We start from the raw sequence: 25,325 nt of genomic DNA, 5'->3' as shown, positions 1-25,325 counted from the left end.
TTCAACTTCTCAAAATTTTCCTTCTATCATATTCGGAGGTGATGAAAGTGAGTTATAGGTTTGGTGAGTAATGTTTACCGTGGTGTTGCAGGTGGGTTTCGTGGGTGGCTACGACAATATAAAGCTGTCCCCGAGCACCCCGGCCGCCAGCTCGCCCCCCTCCCCCCTGGCCACGTTCACGCAGCAGCTGCAGGCCATACAGAACCAGGTGCAGACCGACAAGATGGTGGAGACCGTCACCGCCGCCATCTTCAACTCAGACGACAACGCGCCGCAGATCTACCCCACCATGATGCAACCCATGGACACCATGCGACAACTGATCTCCTCCAAGAGCGTGGACCCGCTCGAGACAGACATGAAGGTGCTCAACCCGGAGCTCATGATCACAGAGACCTCCATGCAGCAGAACGTGATGCAGACGAACGAGCAAAGACTGATAGTGTACAACCAGATGCAGGCGGCGGCGCAGGACGACTCCTTCCCCTTCGGCAACATGACCAAGCTGGAGATGGGCACCACCGCCATCGAGCACCGCCTGGCGCAGCAGTCCGCGCACATGGAGGCGCTGGTGGAGGACGCCATGAAGGCCACCGCCGCCATGCTGCCCGACAGCTCCAAGCTGGACGAGCTCGTCAACTCGCGCGTGGACGACCACCTGCAGGCCGGCGCCGCGTCCCCCGCCCGGGCGCAGCCCGACCTGCTGCCGCCCATGCCGGCCTCCGCCATCTCGCCCGACGTCATCCTCAACCCGCAAGTGTCGCCCACCATGCTGTGCGACTCCTCGCAGCGCATCGTGATGCCGGCCGGGCCCTCGCAGGACGAGCTCATGATGATCCAGGACCAGGTGCAGCTCACCTCGGTGAAGACTCCGCCCGCCGCCGTCAAGTCCATGATCCTCAACGCGGCCGCCGAGATCCTCACGTCCGACACCACCATGAACGCGCTGGTCACGTCGGCCATCAACACGGCCAACATACTGACCACCGAGAGCGTGTCGGGCTCCGGCGGCATGCAGACCACGGACTCCGCGCAGCCCCCCGCGGAGCCGGCGGGAGAGACTCCGCTGGTGGCCATGTCGCAGGCCGTGTCGCAGGCCGTGACGCAGGCCGTGTCGCAGGCCGTGTCGCAGGCAGTGTCGCAGGCCGTGACGCAGGAGATGACGGCGCCCGTGCAGGGACTCACCGACATGAGCGACCAGGACCTGCTGTCCTACATAAACCCCAGCACGTTTGACCAAGGTGAGTACATGGACGTCTACTACAACTAGTCAGTCAGCCGCGCAGATCCGAACCCGCGCGTACCGTGTCCCCCACGCTCAGTCACACGTAGCTCAACTTAGACGGACATACACTCTGTAAATATATTGTAAATAGTTCATACGTATTACATACTAAGCGATACTACTCACAGCGCATTGACCGTAACGTCCCGGGTTCGGATCCACGAGGCTTTCTTGTATTTTCATTTGTTAAACATTCTAATATTAACTGCAGTAGTGTAATGTAATGGAACAATAATGTATCAATCGGGAACTGTACCTATCCATATATTGTTTTGATTGATACATTATTGGTGGCAACTTTATAATTTTAACGTAAAATTTTGTTTGGTATATTGACTTGGAAAGTATTTGTTTGGTAATTGATTTCCTGTACAATACTACTTGCATCTGTGGCGCTCCAATAAATAAATGATCCCAGTTGTTGCTAACCAATGACAATGTTTATTTATTGCAGTGTAAGGCCCGCGCCGCCGATACTTCCCGGATAGTGGCGGGACACTTTGCCTACTGAATGCATTTCTTGTGTCGAGGGCTCAAAAGCAGTTTTTATGTGAATTTTTAATGGATGTCTACGTAGAAGTAAAGTATTTAGCAAATAGAGAATATAATCTCCGGACGTGTGGATGTCGTGTCGCTATGTATCTCAGGTTGAGCTTGGTACCTAATGTTTGGTCGTCAATTATCCATCATGTGAGTCAGTATTACAGGGCAAATCAATTGAACACGTCGCACTAACGAATTATTGTGGATCGGCCGATGTGTGTACTCGTATGTATTTATGTATGGGGATATACCAGACATTACATTCATGTTATATCATAAGTATATTACACCGACTATTATATTGACAAATCCTATATTTATTATACAGATAGTACTCTACATGTGTGAACCTAGATCTAATTCGGACGTATGTATGTCGCGCAACGATAGCTACAGCGGAATATATTGTGTGTCTATGTTAAGGAACTAATCATACGTTGTCTTGTACGTAGGATTTATACTGTATGTATGCACGTATGTGGAACACAAGTGTTGTAAATAGCCACGGTCGAGTATATAGACGATCCTCCCCGACTTCTGTATCAGAAATGATAATTTACAATTTGTAATTTTGTCTCAGATTACGTGAATTTAGTGAAACTTCAGAATTGGACAACATTCTACAACAAGAATTGCGTCGGTTATACGTGTTGATGTACTTGCCACGTAGTCGCAGCCACCACTCGCGACGCCACTCGTGGCCCCATGCCGACACGACCAGTATTGTCCCTCCCGATCACTCAGTGATACTAAGTCTAAGTGATTAGAATAACCGGCACCTATTTAATTCTAAGTCCCTCAGCAGTTAGGCAGGATCTATATATAGCATACGAGTCATATTTATTGATACTACACGCTCAGTACTGGAGCAAAACCAAAAAGTTTTGAAAATTTTTGATGACACATATAAAATAAAATTATCATTTCTTTTACGGGTTTTTTGAGTTCAATCAATTATTGTACACAATATAAGGTAGAAGGTTGGACAATGTTACCTACATAAAGTGCTATCATTATTTTCTTCCCGCATAGGGATAGACAGAGGTGCTGCTTTATGATATGGCCTAAACAAAGCTTGCAAAGGTCATAAATTAATAGCTATTTTTATGTAGGTAACATTGTTTAATTCTTCTGTTTTATTAACTAAATCACATTTAATTGTAAACTTTTATAATAAATATGGATGTTTTTGGTGGCGAATAGTCAGTCGATATTCAGATCATTATAATGTTCACTGCTGGACATTGGCATTATTTATTTACATTTATCCAATTTTGACACGATTTTAGAAATATATACCTAAATTTTGATATTCTGATTATTCGCCCACCAGAGTCACACAAGATTAGACCTTATACAACAGTCCATAAGCTTTAAACTATATATTCCCGAGCATACATCGAACCACTGAATTCACGCACTACATTACTAAGTAGTATATTTTTATAATTATGTTGTATATGATTGTGATATGTAACTGAATATACATATTAATCAACGTAGTAGTTAATTTTTTTTATAAGTGTAAGGAAATTGTACTGATGTGATGATAGAGCAAAGAGTATATTAAAAAATTATGTTATGAACATTTATTATTAATTACAAATGAGTTTTTATAGAGTCGAATGCTACATATTTGTGCCATTTAAATAAATGTAAACGTAGATATATGTTAGTGTATGAAGCATATCGATAGAGTTGTACCTACCTACTATTGGTTTGTGGCCGACATGATGATGTAAGCGTGCCTGTACGACGCTCCACTACCCAGACTTTGTGTGCGACGCGCGTTAACGTGCGTAGCCTGCGAGTGATGCAATGTTACTTCATTTACGTAACGATAGCAAACGCACGTTAACGCGCGATCGCAAGCACGCCAAAACGGCTTAAAAACGGATTTACTGACGCGTGCTTTTAAAGCTCCCGTCTATTTTTCATATGAGGACAAAATACGACATAATTATTGCCATTGATCTATAATCAAATCAAACGTTTTATATATAAATATTTTTTGACATAGAACACTCTACTTGTGGCAGTGATTATGTCTAGTTTTATAGAGAAATATACATTATACAGTATTTCAATCGGGGACCATGCAAATATACACACATTATACGAGATAGACATTATATATATACAAGTCTACAACATTTTATACGGAGTATATTTGACGCACCAAATACAATGTCTATGAATTTATATGTGCTGTTATGGAATAAACGAAAATTTTACGTAAACGTATATTTATTACTGTTGAACGCGGTGCAAATTATAAGAATATATTGTTGTGCTATCATATGACAATTGTAAATGTGTCATTTTGCACAATGTTCATGTTATTGTACCCGGGAATCTCCTGTCTTCCTCTCAAGTCTTACTGAATGTGTTTAGCATCGTATTCGTATCTTTGTATCCAAGCGACATCACATTTCATTGTATTTTATACTTATTTTGTTAGTCTTCCATTTTGTCTGACATTCGAAAACCTGTTTTTTTGTAACCTGTGAATTTATTTATTTTAAAGGGAGAAGATAGTTTAGTGTTTGTGTTAAGTAGAGAGTTATGTGTTTAGAAATTATTTAAGTAATTATTAAATTAATTGGTACTTTAATCATAGTGCTTAGTAAAACATTACGCCTATACTTTCTCAAAGGGGTGGACAGAAGATTAACATTAACGATTAGTTTTTAGATAGTAATGTAATTGGTTTACACCGAAAATGTTCTTGGAAAAGATTTTCCATACCATAATGTATATTTTGGATTTAAATGAATGGTAAACTATCTTCTTCGTTTGAAAGTTTCCGGTGTAACGTGTGTACCGTGCAGTGCGTACAATGCGTACAATGCGTACAATGGACGTGCAGTTAGATCTCTAGTCGGTCTAAATCGATGAGTGCTATTGCAGAGCGAGTTCGTCAACTATGTTATTTGTTTTGATGTAATTAATAAATGTTATGAAAAATGTATCACACTGTATTTTTATTTTTATCAACGGACCTTTTTCAGCTGAGATCTGAGTTGTCTCAAGCTATATTCAGAAATCATTTAAAAAATGGAAACATTTGACCCGGCCTGCCAGTGACTGGCCTACTTATGGAATTTCAAACATGTTTTGATTACAAATAATTTTTGATAACAATTTAACTACTCGTAGGCTCGAACCTCTGGCGATGTCTCAACAGACACACAGACATAACGATTCTATAAGGGTTCTGTTTTTGCCATTTGGCTACGAAACCCTAAAAACTAGAGGAACACAATATAAAACATATTATTATTAATTAGAAAGAGATCTAGAATGTTGAAACAAAAGAAAAAACCTACTTTATAATACTATGATAGAGTCCTGATACTTTGGGCAAAATATGACGTATTTTTGGTTACAACTCATTTAGATGAACTATTTTTTTTATTTTTCTAGTAAGAGAGTTTCTAAGAGTAGAAACGTTATTTTGTAAATAGTAGTGTAAGAAAAAGATATACTTTATATTATCAGTATATATTTTACATAACCTCCTGTCTCTCATAGGGGTGGACAGAGATAATGGAACGCTAATTGCTAAGATTTAATTTATTCCATAATTTCGGTTCACACTTACATGACGTCTAGACGGGTCGTGCCTTATCGTTGTGTAATATCAAGTATCAAGAAAAATAAAACACAGAAATTATTGCAACATTGCACCTCATTTAATTCAATTGCATAATCCTATTTTATACATACATCATATGTATATGAGCGTAATATTCATAATTGCCTATTACAATAAAATTATACTAACATAACCCCGAATTACTTACATAAGAAATAGTTTCAATTATTTCGCGTCCAGTCACTTGGTACGGAAAATAGGGTTTACCTGGAAAATGATCTGGGAATTTTGAAAATTAGTTCATTTACGATATTTTTATTTTATGTATATGTCTCTATGGCCGCTATATTAGAAAAAATGCGCGTTTCACCCATCAGCAATGACAAGAAATGGTTTAAACAGTCGGTTTGCAGTGATGTAGGTGCCTCACGTAAGTTACAGACAACTATACGTTCTTATGTTAAGAACAAAGTAAGTCGCTTTTTAGTTTCTTGTGTCATATATAAAAGAGTTCAAAGCCTCGTCTACTCGCATTCATTAAACTGTTTCAGACATTCTTTTGGATTCATTTTACGATAAGGGAGGTGCGAAATGGATTACATTTTTTAGGCAAATTGGTAAAGTCGACTATGTTCGCCGTAAAACCCCTAACTTTGCAAAAATTCCTTATTAAGTTATATTGAGATCATCTGTGTTTATAAGTTTTAGTTAACGTTAATATTTTAATAAATGAAATAGATTTAATTTGTGAATTAAAGAAAGTTAAGGAAAAAGTATTAGGCACCTTTTGAAACTTAAGTGGTTTATCTCGAGAAGAATTCCAATGAGTGTTAATTTTCTTTGGTATAGACTTTGTAGATGATTCTGTTATTTATTTTGTACAGGCACGTTTTTATCGTGAAATGAATGAAAAGGTTTTTCAATATTTGAGACCGGCAAAGATTAGGTAGCAAATTAATAATTAAAATATAAATTCACATATTTTCAAAACACCAAGAAAATTCCAGGTAAAAAATATGAAATGACTGGACAATTTAGTTTACAATAAATATTGATATAATAATATATAACGTTAAATGCCCATGTACGAACATAGCGTGAAGGTACAGAATAGTACGAATATTATTAATAGGATGGCAACCCAGGCAGGTACAGTACCTGTGAACAAAACACATTGCTTAATACATTTGCTACGGAAATATAAACAAAATAACTAAATGAAAATAGTGCGATGTAGGTTTTTTGAGGGGGAAACATCAACCAATGACTTCTCCCGCATTAGGTAAGGCAAGGGGAAGTGTCAGACTCTTACTGACTAAAAACCATTCCGTAACTCTTGCTTTTCGAACCGGAGCCACGGTAACCCGCTACGCAGTCCGTAACGCTAAATGCGATGTAGGGTAATATTTTGAGTAAATAATACACAGTTGGGTAAAGTTTAATTATTGAAGAAGCTTTTATATTAAATATTTAGCATGTAATTAACGTCTGATAGAGATTATTATGGAGTAAATGGGATCGAGACAAAACTCAGACATAGTTATATGACTAGTGCCTAAACTTTCAAATTATTATCTTTCTAATAGTTTGATGCAAAACTTCTTCACAATATGGAGGTTCGGGCGTAAGTAACAAACACGTAATGCTACTGCTGCACTCAGACATTTAATGATTACTTAAACTATCCTTTGTAACGATTATGTATCGAAAACAATTACTAAGGACTGGGTTAAGTAACCATTAAATGAGTCTGAGTACGGCGGTTATAATGAAGTATGAAAGTGGTACTGACTTCGATGCGGTAGTGAGTGCACGCAGAGACAGTTGTCGACGGAGATGGAGAGCAGCGCGGCCTCGGAGCGGCTCGTGATGGGCGGCCCGTAGCCGCGCACCGGCAGGAACTCCAGCCCCGTCACGAACATGTTGTGCGCGTTCTTCACGTGCAGGACTCGCTGTAGATCATAAATACACTATTTTAGAATATACAAAAACACACTGGAGGGTGATTCTTCAAAAAAAAAAACCACAAAAAGTTAACGGCATCATTATTCTCAACCAAAAGTTAACAATTCTGCCAATTGAAACTCAAAATTTGGTTTCAATCAATTAAGCTATGACACTGCTCTTAACCAATCCAATAAAAATAAAGATGGTAATAGGCTACCTCGACGATTAACAACGCGGGAGAATAATGATTTGTTAAATAAAAGTTTTTTGAAAATTCACCCTGGGACACTTAAACGTGGTACAGTTTGTAGTTTGGTTTAAGTGTAGAGTAAAAAAGCTTTCTTCAGTTAGACAGCTAACTGAAGAAAGTTTTAAAAGTGAAATTGAATATTATGAATTTTACTTAATATGCTTGCTAGACGCAAGAAAAATAATAATCTCTCTGTTATTTTCCTAACTTCCAATTAGGCACTAAAACTAAATCAATATTTAAAACTGACCTGTAAACTGAAAGCAATATAAATATCGACGGATCCGCTGAACATGGTGCCGACGCCCACGAAGCGTCCGTCGTCCCGCACTGCGAGCGCCGACAGTGACTCGTTAGCGAGGGCGGAGTTCCGCAGGGCTCCGGTCTTTGGCTCCCACGACTGCAGGAGCCCGCGCTGCCGCCCGGACCGGGTCAGAGGATTCGCTATTGTGAACATCCTGTATTCATTCTTCTTGTCTTCTATTAAGCCGAATCTGGAATTTTTAAAGAGTAAATAAACATTGAATTCTATATAGAAAAATACTTAAATAAGTAATCTGATTTGGTAGTTATATGGCAAGTAATAAAATTGTCCATGGCCTGCTTAGTATTTATTTAATAGTTAATCATTTATACAGGTTAGACACATTTATCTGGAAAACTGGGACATAGTTATTAACAGACCCAACATGCCTGAGACTGGGACATTTCCTGACGAAAATCCACTCTGAAATCCCTTATACTAGACTCACAAGAACATAACCAGCATTAATAAATAACAACGTAATATAATATAGTAAACTAAAAACATTTTTCCTGCATCTTACGCATTAGTTTTAAAACGATAGCTCAGAAAGTTAATCAGTGAATCTCTAAGCAACGCTACACATACCTGCATCGTCTGAACAGGTACTTGTTCCCGTTGGGGGGCTGGCACGTGATCTGCAGCGCGGGCGCGCGCCTGGCGCTCGTGGCCCACAGCAGCGCCAGCCCGTCCTTCGCGATGCTCACCAGGGACGTGTCGCACGGGCTGAAGTCTAGGTCGTCGATCTGAAATACATAAATGACAAATTATTTTTGACTGAGCCTTACTGACTATAATTTTATTAACAACACGGCCTTTAATTCATTGTATCGATGCAAATCTACGCGAGACACAATATGTTTTCTATTGTTTCTCATATGACGGTATAAAAGAGGTTAATCTCCCACAAATGGTAGAATGTGGTCCACTATCACACTTATTGTGCACTTTTCGCCAGTTAACGTTATGAAATGTTTGATGTAAGTAAGTAGTAAAACTAGACAGAGCTGTTTCAGGCGGATTCATTGACTGGAAGACCCAAAACTAATGCGATATCTCGCATTTGCAGTGCTATTTCAAACTTCCTAGCTGATTAAGATTTTGATCGCATACAGCATAGTGTTAACTATGCCTTCTCAAAAAAAAACAGATGTAAATAGTCGTAATCTTATCAATCAACAGTTGTGTCTAGTAGATGTTATCGTTATCGGCGATAACTAACTAACTCACTACTCTGGAGTACTTGTTTTACTAACTTCTGTGGGTCAATGACCTACTAAACCATTTTTTAACCGACTTCCCAAAAAAGAGGAGGTTCTCAATTCGGGCGGTATGTTCTTTTTATGTTACAACTTTACTAACTATGAATATTAAGTTACAATCTATAAACAAATACCAAACCCGGCGAACTTCATTTCGCCACCAATGATTTTCCCTGTCTTCCTGCTTTTCTTTTGATTTTTCCTGAATTTTCTTTGCTATAAACCTCACGCAGGCGGTAAATCGGTTTGTGCGATCTGGAGTTATAGAGTCAGGAAGGAAAACCCGATTTATTTTTATACTAGCTACTTCCGCACGGTTTCACCCGCACTGCTCGGTTCCTATTGATCGTGGCGTGATGAATTTTAGCCTATAACCTTCCTTGGTAAATGCGCTATCCAACACAAAAAAAATTATTCAAATCAGACCAGTAGTTCCTGAGATTAGCGCGTTCAAACAAACTCTTCAGCTTTATAATATTAGTATAGATATATTAGTACCTATAGATAATAGATTACATTACATATATAGAGAATTGGAGACAGTTACCTCTTTCGTGTGTCCCTCCAGCTCGTAGAGGAGCTCCATCTTCGGGAACCCCCAGACCCTGACCTTGCCGTCGATGCCGCCCGTGGCCATCAGCTTACTGTTGTGGCTGATCCGCACCACTCGCTGCAGCGGGTCGTTGCTGGAATGTGTAGGAAATACATTATTTACTCATCTAGATCTATTATTACATTGCAGCGTCACGCCTTTTATCCCCGAAGAGGCACATTGCGGCACATAATGCCGCTATACAACGTACAATTGTACACCCACTATTCACCATTTGTGTTATAAATCCCGAGTATGGGAGAGCCTATTGCCATATACTGGGCACAATTCCAGACTCAAAATTTTCGAAAAACCCAAACCGAGCAATTGCACTTGCGACCACTCGACCAACGAAGCAGTCAATCAATTAATTAGAGATCAAAATCCCAATAGCAATACTATCTTGAGGTTTGAAATATAAAGCTTGAGGTCCCAAGTTTCGAAATCTGGGTGAGGCATATCATCAAATAGTTTAAAAAAATATATCTGTATAACATTACATTGAGTACAAATACCTAACCCATAATTGGAAAAAAATACATGATAGGTGGAGCGTGAAACATACTATGTACTGAAAATAGTATAATGATACTATGTATAGGTAAATGCTATATCTTCCGTAATAGATCAATATCATATTTTATAATTTTGCATTTTACACAGCTGTGTTCGTTAGACAGTAAGTATTCCGGTACAGACAGAACAAATATTGATGCAGTTGTTGATGTCAAGTTTGTCTGCAAGATTTTGTATTTTTAGAAGGCTGTAAGCTTTAAAATATCACGCTACGATCAATAGCAACCGAGCAGCTGGTGCGGCGTGCGGTAGTATATTGTCCTGGAATGATTGAACCAAAATGGATCTATGCTATGATTATTTCGACTGCACGGTCGACGCAGTGGCTGGCCAACTGGCTGCCTTGTAAAGGGTAGCGGGTTCGATTCCCCCACGAAGCAATTCTTTGCGGGATCCTTAAATTGCTGCTTCGGATCTGGGTGTGATGTGTACATTTATATCTCTGTAAACGAACCCACGTTTACAAAAAATCCGTACACATTTTACTAAATCAATTTACATGTAGATAAGTTCATGAGAAAACCAGACAAAAGAAATACCTAACCGTAAGCGATTACTGATGTCTTTTATTTAGGTCATAATTAAAATGTTTTTAATTCAGAACAATGGCTTTGTTTAGACTATGACGTCATGAGAACTGATATCGTTATTATGTGTGCATCAATATGTATGTGTTATATTTTTTGTAATAACTATCGTGAGACATATTACATTAACTAAAAAACACGGTTTACTCATGTGCATTAATGGAGAAAAGCTCTACTAGTTTCGAGTCACAGAGGGACTCTTCATCATGAGCAGCGTGCGCAAACGCGGAGATAGCGCAACCTACTGTAGAGCTTTTCTCCATTAATGTACGTGAGTAAACCATGATTTTTAATTAATGTATGTGTTAGTTAAAATATTTTATATTATATAATTTATCATCACCATAACATCAGCTGTGGATAAAGCGAAAGAGATGCGCCAGAATCATGTCATTTGGCGTTAAATGAAATGCGTGTTATAAAGTAATAATAAGCATTTGATAACGGTCTCATTGATGAACTGTTAACGAGCGCGTGTGACAAACGCGATGTTTAGCCGAGCGTCTCAAAAATGATCAATGTTTAGATTAAGTATATAAAAAATATTGCCTGATATTCTATCATACATCACTTGAGTACAAGTGAAATCGCTTACGTATCAGTATTTAATTGTATTGTGTACATTGAAAAATTAATAAATCGCGGGATAAACAAAATTTTCTTCTAGTATGAGACATCACTTTCCATTAAATAACAAATTAAAAATAATGTATTCTAATATTATACAACTATCTGCCAGCGGCTTCGCCCGCGTTCTCGTGGGATAAAAAATATCCTATCACCCAAGTCAGCTCATACCCTGTCTGTATACCAAATTTCATAAAAATCCGTTCAGTAGTTTCAGAGTGATTTATGGACAAACATCCAAACAAACAAACTTTCACATTAATAATATTAGTAAGATGCGAGTCTACGCATACCTAACATTACAGGTAGGTTGATGAATGACGAACCATTTTTATCTTTTACTGATAAGAAAATATGTAATCTTCGTAGGCGCATACTGACGTTAACTATTATAATATTAAATAACTACTAGTTAAATGCACTCAGGAATTTCGTAATCTGATACTGATAACATTAGTCATGTTTCCTAGAATGGGTAGGCAGAAGTTCACTATTATTAGAAGTTACCATTATTAGAATCATGATCACGGTTTATCCGTGATCACAGTTTATCCGTGATCATGGCGCTTGCAACAGTGCCGAAATATGGGAAACTCATCGAAATAAATAAACATGGGAAATATCCCGTCTTAAGTTCTACTAATAGAAGTTCACTGACAGCACAATAACTTCTTATTAAATAAACATACATACATAATACAAAACATCACACTAATATTATAAAATGTGAAAGTTTGTTTGTTTAGATGTTTGTCTGTCAATCACGCTGAAACTACTGAACGGATTTTGAGGAAATTTGATGTATGAGCTGATTTAGGTACATTTGGTAGGTTAGATAGGGATACTTTTTATCCTACGGAAACGCGGATGAAGCCAATGACAGAAGCTAGTAAATACTAATTAGTTTATACAAAACTTATTAAGCACCTACTAATTTTTTTGTCAATTCAATTATGATACTAATTTATCCAAATTTGAATAGTTGCTAATAGCTACTGGACTAATAAAACAGTAATGGAACATTTACTAATTGTTTGTTATGCTACTTAAAGAGTAGTGAAGAATTATCTACTAATAGTACATTAACCCCTTGTGTATCATTGTATGAGACACTGTGGAAAACGCATTGTGTCTCGCGGAGATCTGCATTCGGCATACTACACATTAATAATGCAAGCATGCACTTCCTGTTCTCCTTAAGGCTTTGAAGGCAAGCAAGAACAGAATGGATGACAATATGAACAAAGAAAATGTTTATAGCATAAGGATGTTCTTACTAAAGATAAAAGTTGTGGGATTTTAAAGTAACCATTGTTTTCACCTGTTTCCAGTTAGTCTAAAAGATAGTTTGACTAATTTTCCATATGTGACTGTTAAGCTAACAGCAAATAAATAAGGCAGTATGAGACAGCAACCAAATAAATAATACTATTGGGATTTGTTATTCCCCAAAAGCAGGGATTTTCCACATAAAATTCCACAGAAAACCTTCTAAGTAATTTAGCCAGGACTTCCTGTCATTCATAATAATAAAATTACAGGTAATCCTATTAGTTTACAAGACTTCAAAGAACATATTAATTGAATATTACCTGAAATCTGTCTGCACACTGTCGCTAGGCCTTATTTCAAATGATATTCTTTTCTCCGTAGTGTTACTGTTGCTGTCCTTCTTAGATATATTGTCATTCTCTGATACGGTGCGCCTTCTTCTCCTCACCAGGCCATTCTCTGCTCTGAAGCTGCCTCTGCGCATTTCCGCCGCATCCACCATGCGAATGTTCACTTTATAGAGCTGACAGTGACTCTCCTGGCCCGCGGTTAAATATGTCTTGTTCTGGTTACTCCGCACAGAACAGTTCATCACCACATTCGGCCCAGTCTCGTGACGCATCACCTCTTCGGCAACAAATCTAGTTCCATTGTGTGAGAGCTCAAATATTTCCTAAAAATTAATGTTTGTATCAATTTACACTTCTTGTCAATTTATCTGTATGAAAAAATTAATTGACTATCTGCATATACATAGATTGAACATCATATTTCTTGCCTACACTTTTTTAGAACTTGCGATAAAAAACCATTGATTAATAGCAACCAGTTTGTGATCATTGGACCATCACTAGAACACTTTGTTCATGACATCACATTCGCGTGTTACTTTCTGTATGCTAATGTTGTTTAGGAATGTGAGAGCTATGGCATTTGTTTATCTAAATCTAGTGAAACTGCATTGATTAGCCGTGTGAGTAAGCAGCTGACACGTATACCCATAAAACTAATATGCATGGCATAAACACAAGTTTGTATAATTTTATACTCACAAATCCATTAGCAACGCCTGTGGCTGCGGCTCCTCCACCACCCGCAACAATTACGTGTCGATTCGTAAGAGTTTGAAGCGTGTACAGCGGAAAATCAACCCTTGCCAGTAAACCATCACATCTATTAGGAGACATGGTGGCTTTTTACATCAATTATACCGTTCCGATGAGCCTGTATCTATTAAATAACACTGTCCCAATGTTAAAGCAGGCCACTTAAGAACATTTTAATTAACTAAACATCGTATAATCGCCGTAATATGGACTAAACTATGCGAATCATGAACCAAACTTTAGAAAGAATTCGCCACTTCCAACATGACAAAAGTCAAATTTGACAGCTGCTTGTTTACGAATACAGCTAACCAACGTTACTATAGACAATAATAAAATACAAACGACATTTATTTTACTCACAATGAAAATTAACCATTATAAAGTGATATTTAAACACAAAACTAATTTTATTGTAAATAATTAACACTTTTCTGCGTGTTAATTAAATTATTGTTAACATTTTCGTAATATGCTTCGTAAACTCTAAAAGTTGCCTGTTCACAGATGTCAAGCGCGAATCCTATCTTCTTTTGATACATTCGCGGAGTTTGCGTTAGTACCAAGAACTCGTGACTATAATTTAATTAAAACGGTTTAGTAACACACCTTGAGGATATATACTAATCTACGAGTTCTAAATACATAACATTAAATTGCAATACCTCGTCAGTTATAAAATAGATAAACAACTCACGAATAGATAGTAATTAGAAGTCACAAAAACCAAAACTGTATTCATTTAGAAGGTTAAATAAAAAAAAAACTAATCAAAATGAGCAAAATAAATAAAACAAAATATAGTATCAAAAATTTTTTTAATAAATAATTTGAACAAGAATTACAATCTAAGTACAATGATTATCCTTAAGTTCTATTGATTACATCATAAAAACAAATCTAAAAAAAACATTAGCCCTCTGTAGTTTTAAAAAAAAGTATAAATACTCCGCTAGATGGCAATGGTAGACAAATGCGTATGAAAAATTTGAACAAAATATTTGATTTCATGATAAAAACGATTTATTTTAACTGCATTTCACACTTAGTATGTTTATACATGTTTACTCACATACCTTACCAACCTGTATAATGTAAAACAAATGAATAAGTTTTACATATTCATGTCTTTTTTACTGTAAAGTTGACTTATAATCAAATTATAGTTTTTAACTTGATTGACATCAATTGAGTATGAATATATTTTACTATTTATTTACAAACCATTATTTACGTATCAGATTTTTATATGAAAATTGTAATGAGTACCTGACAATATCATTGTAATAACTGTTGACTATACATGTCTGAAAATTCGAAATATAGAATATAGAAACATTACACACATACACTGACGCTTATAACATGTATACATGTATCAAAACTTTGGCGTACATATAAACCTTATATTTAAAAAACACAAACCTTGATATTGACTTAATTTCGCGTTTAAAATGTCAGATTTTCTAAACAGATACAGATTCTATATACATATTGCGAAGTTCTGTTGTCGTCACATAAAAAGATATTTTATTTTCACATGAGTAAGAAACAAAATTGATTGTGAGCTTCGGTCAAGAGACCGGCATCCTGTAATACTTTATGAGTACTATTTATATATAATCACCAGCAACCTTTTGTCCGTCTTTAGACAACGAAGCAAAGATCGGGTGGCAGTCTATGCTAGTAAGTGAAGATAATGGACCTTATGAGTCCATCTCGGACGGAGTCAGAGCTCTGTCCGATGCCAAAGTTGAAGAAGACAGACTCGGCAGCTACTTGCTGAGCACAGGTGCCCATGGGATACCAGCCCACTTTGTTGAATACTATGCCTACTTTGTACACCTGCAAAGTGAAAGAAAAGGGTTCAAGTTAAAACATATTGCAAAATAGATGTAGAAAAAAACATCATATCGAACTGGATCCACCAGTTTAAGAATAATGAGATGGCACACATTAGTATCATAGGTTTAGGTTTAAAGAAATTTATTTCTCATAAGAACTTACAGTCTGCTTACAATGAGATATAAAAACCCCTTTTTGTTGGGATCTGAGGTAAAACACAGAATTTGTGACACACAATGCGTGTACAGATATCTTTTTCCATAATCTATTGAGAGAACTTCAACTTGACAAAAACAAGCAGTGTCAAATGAAGCTATACCTTGTTCCTTTGTATGTAGACGGGTCGGTTGAACATGATGTCGAGCAGATGTCGGTAGGGCACGCGGCTCGTGTAGTGGGTGTAGGTCAGCCTGGCTCCGTCCGCGTCCAGTAAATGAGCGTACAGTAGTTCGCAGTAGGAGCCTCCACCGCCACCCGCCATGGAGACTCCGCTCTCTTCGCTTGGGGCTTGAGTTGGCACCTGTAATTATTATAAAGGTCATTTAAACAATGTTAAATCTATGCTCACCTCTTCAGGAAAGAATTATGCTTTAGAAGTGACCTGGTTAAACAGGAGAAAGCGAAAAATTTATTATTCTTACTCTTTCAAGCAAAACTTAAGAAATAGAATTGAACGAAATGGTTTTTTATATCGGTAACGCGAGCAACCACTGGAAGTTGAGAGTAGAAAACTGATTAGAAACAGTAAAAAGTATTGCCATCTCACCTGCACCCCAAGAAGACAGATATTCTTATCCACCATAAAAGTGACGGAGCAGTCGAGTACGGATGTATTGAGACAGTCGGTGTGCTGGATGATGGGTCGCTGGCAGTAGATCTTGTTGTAGTCGGCGCCGTGCCGGTCCAGGTGCGGCAGGTCGGCCACGGCCAGGCCCATGCCCACGCCGGCTCCTACTCCTACCCCCAGTCCGGCTGCTAGATTCATGTTCTGGACTATCGCGGAGTGCCTCGTGCCTACTGTTGATTGAAGAAAGTTTATTAATGTAATTGTTTTATATCTGTTTGTCATTTAAAGCTTGTCAAAATTTATATGCAATTTAGAGCGAATTACTGAACAGTTTAAATAATGGTGTTGGGCAAGGGGTATCCATGGGCGGCGCTAATCGCTTACCATCAGGTGAGTCGTCTACTCATTTGCCACCTATGCCATAAAAAAAATTGTACATAACAGTTAATTTTTTTTTTTTTTTTGAATACAGAGTTACTTATTATGTCTTAGACATATTATGATTGAAATATTTATGTAAGTGGATATTACCGTCGTGTCGAGTGGGCCTGGGGTAGGGGGGTAGGCAGGCGACGTGTGATGGCGCGCCGAACACTTGGTCCATCATGACGGGGCTTGGAGTGTCTACGGTTAACGTTGCCATCTGAAATACGTGTGCAAACCAGTCGTAAGTTTTCAAAGGAGGATCAAATTGTATTATTATTTATAACATGCAATGTAATAAGGCTGTTGTTGTGTTAAGTTTTTTTGGGGACGTAACATCACAATCATAATAATCATCATTAGTAAGTTAAAAGGTTGAATGCATCGTTTACATTAGAAGATGGTCCATCACCAATAAGCTGCTTCCTGGGCACTCTGCAGGTAGAGAAGCCGCTTGGCATGGCCACGTCCGAAGTGCTGGACAATATATTCATGAGAACTGCAAACGCTTCCGATTCGGTGAGGAGTGAGGAACGAGCTGGTCCCTCCGCGAACTGCTGGGGCGTCAGCGTCAAGAAACGAATCTTCTCAATGGCTTTCCGAATCGTTGGTTTATCAGTTTTAGGATCTGAAATAAAATCAAACATTTATTATAATGCAAGTTATGAAAGACGTGGTTCACCCAACACCCGAAATGATATAAAATATTACTATTTATGCTATAGCAATACCTTCAATTTTGGAATTTATGATTTCTGCATAGTTTATGGACTCTTCCCCCTGTGACAGTAAATTTTCGATCTCCCCACACAATTCAAAGACCTGTATTGGTTCTTAAAACAATAGAAATACTTTAATATCATATTTCAACTTTAAGTTATATGAATATAAGGTGCAAGTTGGAATGAAAAGAGTATAAAGAGAGTTACATGACTTGTATAGCTCACCAGATCTGATCTTCTTGCTCTCATCTGAAGGTCCGGGCAGGGGCTGGTCAGAGTTGTCGCTGGACTTTGCAGGCTCCACTACTGCTTCTGGACTGTTCTCGGCACTACTTTCAACATTCACCACCTGTGGCTAAGATAGCAATTGGGATTATTACAATACAATAAAATAATTACTATTCAAATTCCAAAACATTTTTGGTTTGACTTTGATTTTTTCATTGCTTCTACTCACTATTTCCTTAATGTATAATGTTTTTAAAATACATTTAATCATCACATTGTTTTAATCCCCAATCCATTTACTTGGTATCATCGTCATCAAACATCCATTGCCCATTTATTATTTATTAATTACAATACAGTCTTATATTAGGGAGGCCTATGCCTCCCCCAATTATTTCCAGATAGGCTGGTTCGAAGCAACCTGTATCCAGGGACTCCAGGGACAGGGACCAGGGACAGCACAGCACAGAGAACTTCCACCCACAAGTGTGCACAAATATATACTTCTCAAACACAATATATAGGTATTTGAGAACTAATAGTGCAAGAAATTGAAAATACACAAGACAAAGTTGATTTTGCAATACTTACTTTATCTTTAGAAGTGGAAGGTTCAGGGCTCTTAGGCCTCTTCTCATTCGGAGGCCCAATCTCTGATGGTGGAGATATGCTCCTTTCCGAGTTCCTCTTGTCCTGAGCCTTGGCATACCTGATGGCAGCATTAAACAAGTCCAGTTCGCTGTCCACATTCAAGTGGTCCAAGGAAAACACTGTCATCACTGTGTTCAGCTCCACATCCTCAAAACTGATGTCATTTAAAACCTCTTTGGTGTTTGTGCTGATGATCTATAAAAATAGGTTGTTGTTTAGTCATTTGTTGGCATGTATTCTGGTTTTTAAGATTAACAAAATGTCAAGACACAGTTAATTATTTTGAGGAACTGAACACAAAAAGTTCATTTTTATTCAGTTCCCACATAAATCAATGTTTTTTTTAATTGTCTATTTGCACTGAACATATCTTTAAGGAAGATATTGAACCATTATCATCAATATCTGGAGATAGGTATGGTCTAGGTGTTTGCCTGTAACTAATGACAAACATCTAACCAGCAACTAAATCTAGCCATAAATACTGGATGTATACCTGTATGCACTTATCCATAAGCACATTTTCTTCAAAGAGCCTCGCAAACTCATAGGCACGACAAGCATTCCGGGGATACAGGTCTGACCACAGATACCTTGTACATTCCTTTACCAAGTGTGGCAGCATGTACTTTTTAGCTCCATAGCACAACTCACAGGCCTTATCAAACGAGCTGATGTTGATGTTATCTGTGTAGATGTACCTGCAAAGTTATGCATTTCAAAGATAAGTTTTGAAGTGTCTTTCCTATTCATTCTTGTGCATTGTGCATAGAAAAGTATGATATAATAAATATTCAAATCAAATTGTTTATTTGTATGACATATGTATAAAAAGGTGTAAATAGTTATTGGTAAAGTATAGTTTGTTAGCGGCATACAAATAAATATAGACTGTACTTACAACTAAGACTTTTAAAGCTAAAAAATTATTTTTTACCAACAGTTTCAATACTTCCAATATGGGATTCCATTATAAGTGATTCTCTAAATGTAAAATCAAAAATTGTTTCGTCAGATTATTTATTTGGACTCTGTCTACTTTACATACTCACTCTAACAGAGCTCTAAAAGCCTCAGGCTGCACATCTAGTATGGGTATGGGTTCATTCCTCTCTGCCATACCACCATAGAACATCGCCTCGAAAACTGGAGATGCCATCGCCAATATCAGCTTATGGCCAGCAATAACCACTTGGTCGGGCTCTGTTCCCACCAAAAATGTACAATCTGACCATTGTCCAGACTTCAGGAGATATTCTCCCCTTTGCTTCACTTCGACGCATTCTAATTGCCAATCATTCGGCATACCAGACATGTTTCTGTTTCGTTGTTGTCTTCTTGTTCACGAGATTATGTTATTTAACATTTGTCCAACTCAGTTTATTACAAATCTTACGTTAATTTATTTTACAACTACCCAATACACCAAAATAATCACTCAACTTGCCAGAATATGCATTTGTGAAACTCGCTTTAATTTTGAACAACACATTTATAAATTATAAATATGATTATTTCTGGCTAGTATTATTAAAATTAATGGTTAGTAACGGCTATAAAATTATTAGTGATTTCTTATTGTTTAATGTAGCTATTTTGGATAGAAATTGTTGTGATTTTATATTTTCTAGAACAATTTCTTTGTCATAGCTTTCTTCGTAAACATAATTGAGAATCACGCGACATTCGTTATAACGTTCAGAAATATATTTTTTTAAATCTTTCTCTTTATTAATGCCTTGATTTGGTTTCTTCGGTTTATATACTAGACTAAAAAGAATATGACTTCACTACGCTGTAAAACGCATACTTGAAATTACATTTACTCATTATTTTCTATTTAGAAATAAAAAATAAAAATAACCAACCGATCCCTGTTGATCGAGTGGTTGAAAGTTAAATAAACGTCAAAGTCATTATCATTACGCGATGTCAGTCAGCAAGCAAAATAATTTTGCAAACCTGTCAGTGTAATGAAATGAATTCGAACAATATTGATGTGGTGTGAAAAGTGGAACGAAACAAATCCATGAAACATCATGAATCACGACGAGATAAAGTCTGTGGTACAGGAGAAGTTCTTATCCAGCGAACGGGTCACAGCTTTCCTGTGTGACGCCAAGGTATTACATCCCGAATGGGTGAAAAAGGATCGGCTTCTGGCCATCGTCGAGTTTGGAGATGAAAAGGCAGTGTTTTGCTTATTTACGTCATGCTACCCACCAAAGTCCTTCACGGATTTATCCATAGAAATAGTGCTGCCGATAGATAAGAGTTTTAAATGTGAAATAGACAACAAACCTTCCGACCCTGAGGCCATACTGTACCTGAATCTGCAATCTCGTAGTAATAAATATAAGTTTGAAATACAAATGACTCCCCGCGTCGACAACTTTGTTGATGACCTTTTTAGAGGCATAGAAGCTGTGAACAAAGTGCCAACTCAGCCAGATTTCGTGTGGCTAAAGAAGTACACTGGTAAAATTGACAACGACATACTGACCCACACCATGGCGCTACCCGGTGGTGTCCCGCACACGCAGAGCTCAGCTCCTGTTGCCATTAGAGAAAGCCTCATTAAACACAAAATGTCTGACAAGGAGTATGAATACACTTTTACAAAGAAATTCTCTATATTCTGTGGCACATGGAATGTGAATGACAAATCTCCTGTAATTCCTCTCAAGGACTGGCTGAGTGTTGACAGGGAGCCCCCTGATATCTATGCTGTAGGGTTCCAAGAATTGGATCTTTCTAAGGAGACATTTCTGTTTGACCAAACATTTAGAGAGGATGAGTGGTATTCTGCTGTCATTAAATATGTTGATAAAAGAGCAAAGTATGTCAAAGTGGAGAAAGTAAGACTTGTAGGCATGATGCTAATAGTTCTCATTAAAGAGAAACACCTGTCTCATGTGCGCAATGTTGTGTGCGATACTGTGGGTACTGGGATCATGGGCAAGATGGGGAATAAAGGAGGAGTGTCCATAAGATTTGACCTCCACAGCACCTCACTGTGCTTTGTGAACTCCCACTTGGCTGCACATGTGGAGGAATTTGAGAGAAGAAACCAAGACTTCCGAGATATCTGCAACAGGACCAGATTTGTGCAACCCAACCAACTTCCTAAGTCCATCAAAGACCATGACCAAGTATACTGGCTGGGAGACCTGAACTACCGCATTACAGAACTAGATCCTACCACAGTCAAAAAGCTATGTAATGAGAACAGTTTTGCACCAGTTTTGGAATGGGACCAGCTGAAGCAACAACATAAACTAAATAATGTATTCTCTGGATACACAGAAGGTGACATAAATTTTAAACCTACATACAAGTATGACCCCGGCACAGATAACTGGGATTCCAGTGAGAAGAACAGAGCTCCTGCTTGGTGTGACAGAATATTCTGGAAAGGAGAAAATATTGTACAACTGGGTTACCGAAGTCATCCATCATTGAACATAAGTGACCACAAACCAGTGTCAGCTATATTCAACTCCTCTATTAAAATAATAGATGAAGAGAAATATAGGAAAGTGTATGAAGAAGTTATTAAGCAACTGGATAAAATGGAAAATGAGCTGATTCCCCAAGTAAAAGTTGATAGAACTGAAATTGATTTTGAGACTGTAAGGTACTTAGAACTGCAAGTTCGAACTATCACTATCAAGAATGTTGGTAAGCTTCCTGTAGAGTTCGAGTTCATCAAAAAACTAGATGAAACTAGCTTCTGCAAGGAATGGCTCATAGTTGAACCATACAAGAAATGTATTTGTGCTGAAGAAACATGTGAAATCCAACTTAAGGTTCTAATAAACAAAACATCTGCTTGTAAGATGAATGCTGGAACAGACAAACTGTATGACATTCTTGTACTGCATTTGTATGGAGGCAAAGATATTTTCATAACCATTAATGGCACATACCAAAGAAGTTGTTTTGGGTGTTCTATAGAGGTTTTAGTGAACCTCAATATGCCAATAAAAGAGGTACCTGTAGGGAAACTAATTGAGCTTGAAAATAAAAGGGATTCATGTGTATCTAACCAATCCACATACTCTATCCCCAAAGAGATTTGGTTCCTGGTTGACCACATTTATCTACATGGTCTAAAAGAGCCCAACTTGTTTGAGCAGCCAGGATTTCATTCTGAAGTGTTACAGATTCGAGATTGGCTGGACAGTGGCTCCATAGACCCAATACCTGGCAGTATCCACTCTGTGGCTGAAGCATTATTGTTACTGCTCGAGAGTACTGCTGATCCAATCATTCCTTATAATCTTCAATCAGTATGTTTGAGAGCATCAGCCAATTACTTGCAATGCAAACAAATTATAATGGAGTTGCCAGAATTTAGGAAGAATGTTTTCTTGTATTTGTGTGAGTTCTTACAAGAAGCTCTGCAGCACAGTGCTGAAAATGGACTTGACTCGAAAACGCTCTCGACGTTGTTCGGCGCCATTTTCCTCAGGGATAATCCGAACCAAACACAGGAACCACAGTCAAGGATAAATAGACAAGTGATAGATAAGAAAAAGGCACAGTTTGTATATCACTTTTTGGTTAATGACCATAGTGATTTAATATTTTCTAGATAAATGAATTAGTTGTTGCATTATTGTAAAACTTTTGTGGGAAAATGGAACACTAACAGTGCAGCAATAATTCCATCAATGCATTTTGCCCCATCATATTGCTCTGTTTTTCCATTTAAGCTCTTGTTTAGTATGCCTGTTGTGCGCATTATATTTATTAGTAATAATACTCACATATTTCCATTAGTAACCCTAGGGAATAAATTACTTTAATAATAATGTATGAGACTGCTTTGTTGCAAACTCTAATTGGATTCTTTTTCGAAGTTTTAGCTCATCCTTTGTAACAGAATACTACAATTAGGTGAACTATGTAGTATGACTTGAGGCATGACAGTCACGATTTTATCATACCTAAGTCTCATAGTTATACATACATTTTACGCTTATTCCTTTTACATAGTTAATGTGAATCTCCTTTCGCATTTAACAATGTAACGTTTCAGCTCATACTGTTCTACTAATTCATTTGTAATCCACTGTTCATGGTAAATGACGTAGTCACTTAATCATTACATCATGCGACAAAATTAACTGTTGTGCATTTGCCTACTTTGATAATAATGTTGTTAGTTGTTTCCAGATTTTATTTATAGTAAGAGGGGGATTTGGGTCATTACTGCACTTTCGATAAGGCAAAAATATTTCCTCTCTATCTCGTTAGATCCTGGCGACAATAACACGCAATGCAGCAGAGGCGCCATTGTGTCTGGTTGCCATAGAATTTATCTCATTAGCGGTGACAAGTTGAGCAAAGTTGCGTGGGCGACATCCCCTGGTACTTAGTCGGTTTAAGCTCTCTCACAAGGTCATCAGTTATTCTAATATCTTGGAGACCTGATTTATAAATATCTCTGAATAATTTATAAACCCAATAAAATCAAAAGTCACCAAAATTAAAATTATTATGTAACCAATTCAAGTGGAGGAAAATATGCCAAAATATTCATCCTATAAGGTAAAAATAGTTAGTAGATTTTATTTTTAAAAGTTTAATTTTACTGTAAACGATGTATTATAATAATTATGTTTAATTAATGGATTTAATTCTTATTAAAGTTCCAGGAAAAATACGTAGGTTCCTCTGCTACCGAGCCTTATAATTATGCTAACTATAGTTCTAAAGGGCCATGTCGTAATGATTTCACACATTACCGATCCATATATGTAATTAATGCCTGACGTATTTTTCCTGTAGAACGCAAACAAACGGAAGTATTTTTAGTCGCTAGTTCAACGAATCAAAGTGGCCAAGTCCATTAGTTTTAGTTTATAATTAATATTTTCTCTAAAATGTTATCTTATGACAAAAGATACCTTAAAATAGGTACTATGATACTTTTGTAATAATTATTACGATTACGACGTTTTGAAACGCTCTTTAGCATCACAGAATTTTGAAATTAATACATTTTTACAGAATTTACTATTCGAATATGTAGTTGGATGTATGTAGATAGTTGTATAACTACAGTTTTGTGAAAAAAGTGTGTTTACATTTTATTTTAATTGGAGTGTTCGTTAGTAAAAGCATTCAAGCCCCTGTACTTGCGTGCCACGTGCACATAATTGTAACATGAACAGTTGCAATTAATTCTAATAAAATGTAATCACACTTTATTATATGCGACAGCATTTACAATATTGATATTGGTGTCCATGCATAGTAGAAAATATTATTATATCTATGTATTTTACAAGTTTATTATTATATTTAAACAAATATTTTATTATTGTATTTATTCGTTCATGTCATAGTGAATATAGTGAACTGTTAATTTATTAAATTATTAAGAATACTACTTGATGATATTTTTTATTTTCCCTTATCTATATTTTAGACCCAGTTCCACCTAAAACCTTAGGCTACCTACCCATTTCCTTTTTAAAAGTACGTAGAATCTTGATCACGAACAGGCTTATTTTAGCCCACGTTTATCCTTAATTTGACTAACTCGGACTGCCTCGTTGGTCGAGTGGTCGCAAGACTGCCGAAGACTCGGGTTCGATTCTCGGGCGTATTGCGGGCTTTTTTCGAAAATTTCTCGGTAATAGCACGGAGTCTGGAATTGTGTCCGGTATGGCAATAGGCTCAATTATGGGACTAGAACACAAATGGTGA

General features: G+C 37.4%; 4 protein-coding genes across 10 annotated transcripts in view; 2 read left to right on the top strand and 2 right to left on the bottom strand.

Annotated features, from left to right (window-relative positions):
- The window catches only part of LOC118273236 (nuclear factor of activated T-cells 5), a 76,368-nt gene extending 71,569 nt beyond the window's left edge, over positions 1-4,799 (top strand). For 4 of the 6 annotated variants that reach the window (XM_050695837.1, XM_050695853.1, XM_050695839.1 and 1 more), the window contains 2 exons: positions 92-1,241; positions 2,409-4,799. In XM_050695837.1, coding sequence (XP_050551794.1) covers positions 92-1,241; positions 2,409-2,482 — 1,224 coding nt within the window. In that variant the 3' untranslated portion in view covers positions 2,483-4,799. Of the gene's footprint in view, positions 1-91; positions 1,242-1,739 lie in introns of all 6 variants that reach the window. The other 2 variants (XM_050695845.1, XM_050695842.1) reach the window with 1 other exon arrangement.
- A 702-nt stretch (positions 4,800-5,501) lies between these two features.
- LOC118273438 (prolactin regulatory element-binding protein) lies at positions 5,502-14,225 on the bottom strand. The gene is made up of 7 exons (XM_035590411.2): positions 13,896-14,225; positions 13,164-13,516; positions 9,737-9,875; positions 8,516-8,673; positions 7,874-8,117; positions 7,219-7,378; positions 5,502-6,584 (listed from the first exon to the last, which is right to left on the bottom strand). Exons 1-7 carry the CDS (start codon positions 14,028-14,030, stop codon positions 6,499-6,501), a joined length of 1,275 nt encoding a protein of 424 aa, XP_035446304.1. The 5' UTR covers positions 14,031-14,225; the 3' UTR covers positions 5,502-6,498.
- Positions 14,226-14,750: 525 nt separating this feature from the next.
- On the bottom strand, positions 14,751-20,072 carry LOC118273110 (uncharacterized). Of its 2 annotated transcripts, XM_035589894.2 has the most exons (10): positions 19,658-20,072; positions 19,102-19,306; positions 18,546-18,800; positions 17,952-18,081; positions 17,736-17,837; positions 17,397-17,632; positions 17,113-17,224; positions 16,561-16,811; positions 16,114-16,314; positions 14,751-15,794 (listed from the first exon to the last, which is right to left on the bottom strand). In XM_035589894.2, exons 1-10 carry the CDS (start codon positions 19,918-19,920, stop codon positions 15,633-15,635), a joined length of 1,917 nt encoding a protein of 638 aa, XP_035445787.2. In that variant the 5' UTR covers positions 19,921-20,072; the 3' UTR covers positions 14,751-15,632. The 2 variants fall into 2 exon arrangements, with proteins under 2 accessions (XP_035445787.2, XP_035445788.2); XM_035589895.2 differs by lacking the exon at positions 17,736-17,837 and having other exon boundaries at positions 19,658-20,071.
- A 443-nt stretch (positions 20,073-20,515) lies between these two features.
- Positions 20,516-25,005, top strand: LOC118273109 (type II inositol 1,4,5-trisphosphate 5-phosphatase). Its single transcript, XM_035589893.2, has one exon. It carries the CDS (start codon positions 20,645-20,647, stop codon positions 23,204-23,206), a length of 2,562 nt encoding a protein of 853 aa, XP_035445786.1. The 5' UTR covers positions 20,516-20,644; the 3' UTR covers positions 23,207-25,005.
- Positions 25,006-25,325: the final 320 nt, after the last annotated feature.

The sequence above is a fragment of the Spodoptera frugiperda genome, chromosome 1 (assembly GCF_023101765.2).
Source record: "Spodoptera frugiperda isolate SF20-4 chromosome 1, AGI-APGP_CSIRO_Sfru_2.0, whole genome shotgun sequence".
Lineage (NCBI taxonomy): Eukaryota > Metazoa > Arthropoda > Insecta > Lepidoptera > Noctuidae > Spodoptera > Spodoptera frugiperda.
Note: the sequence above shows the minus strand (reverse complement) of the source record. Positions and strands in the feature narration are given on the sequence as shown.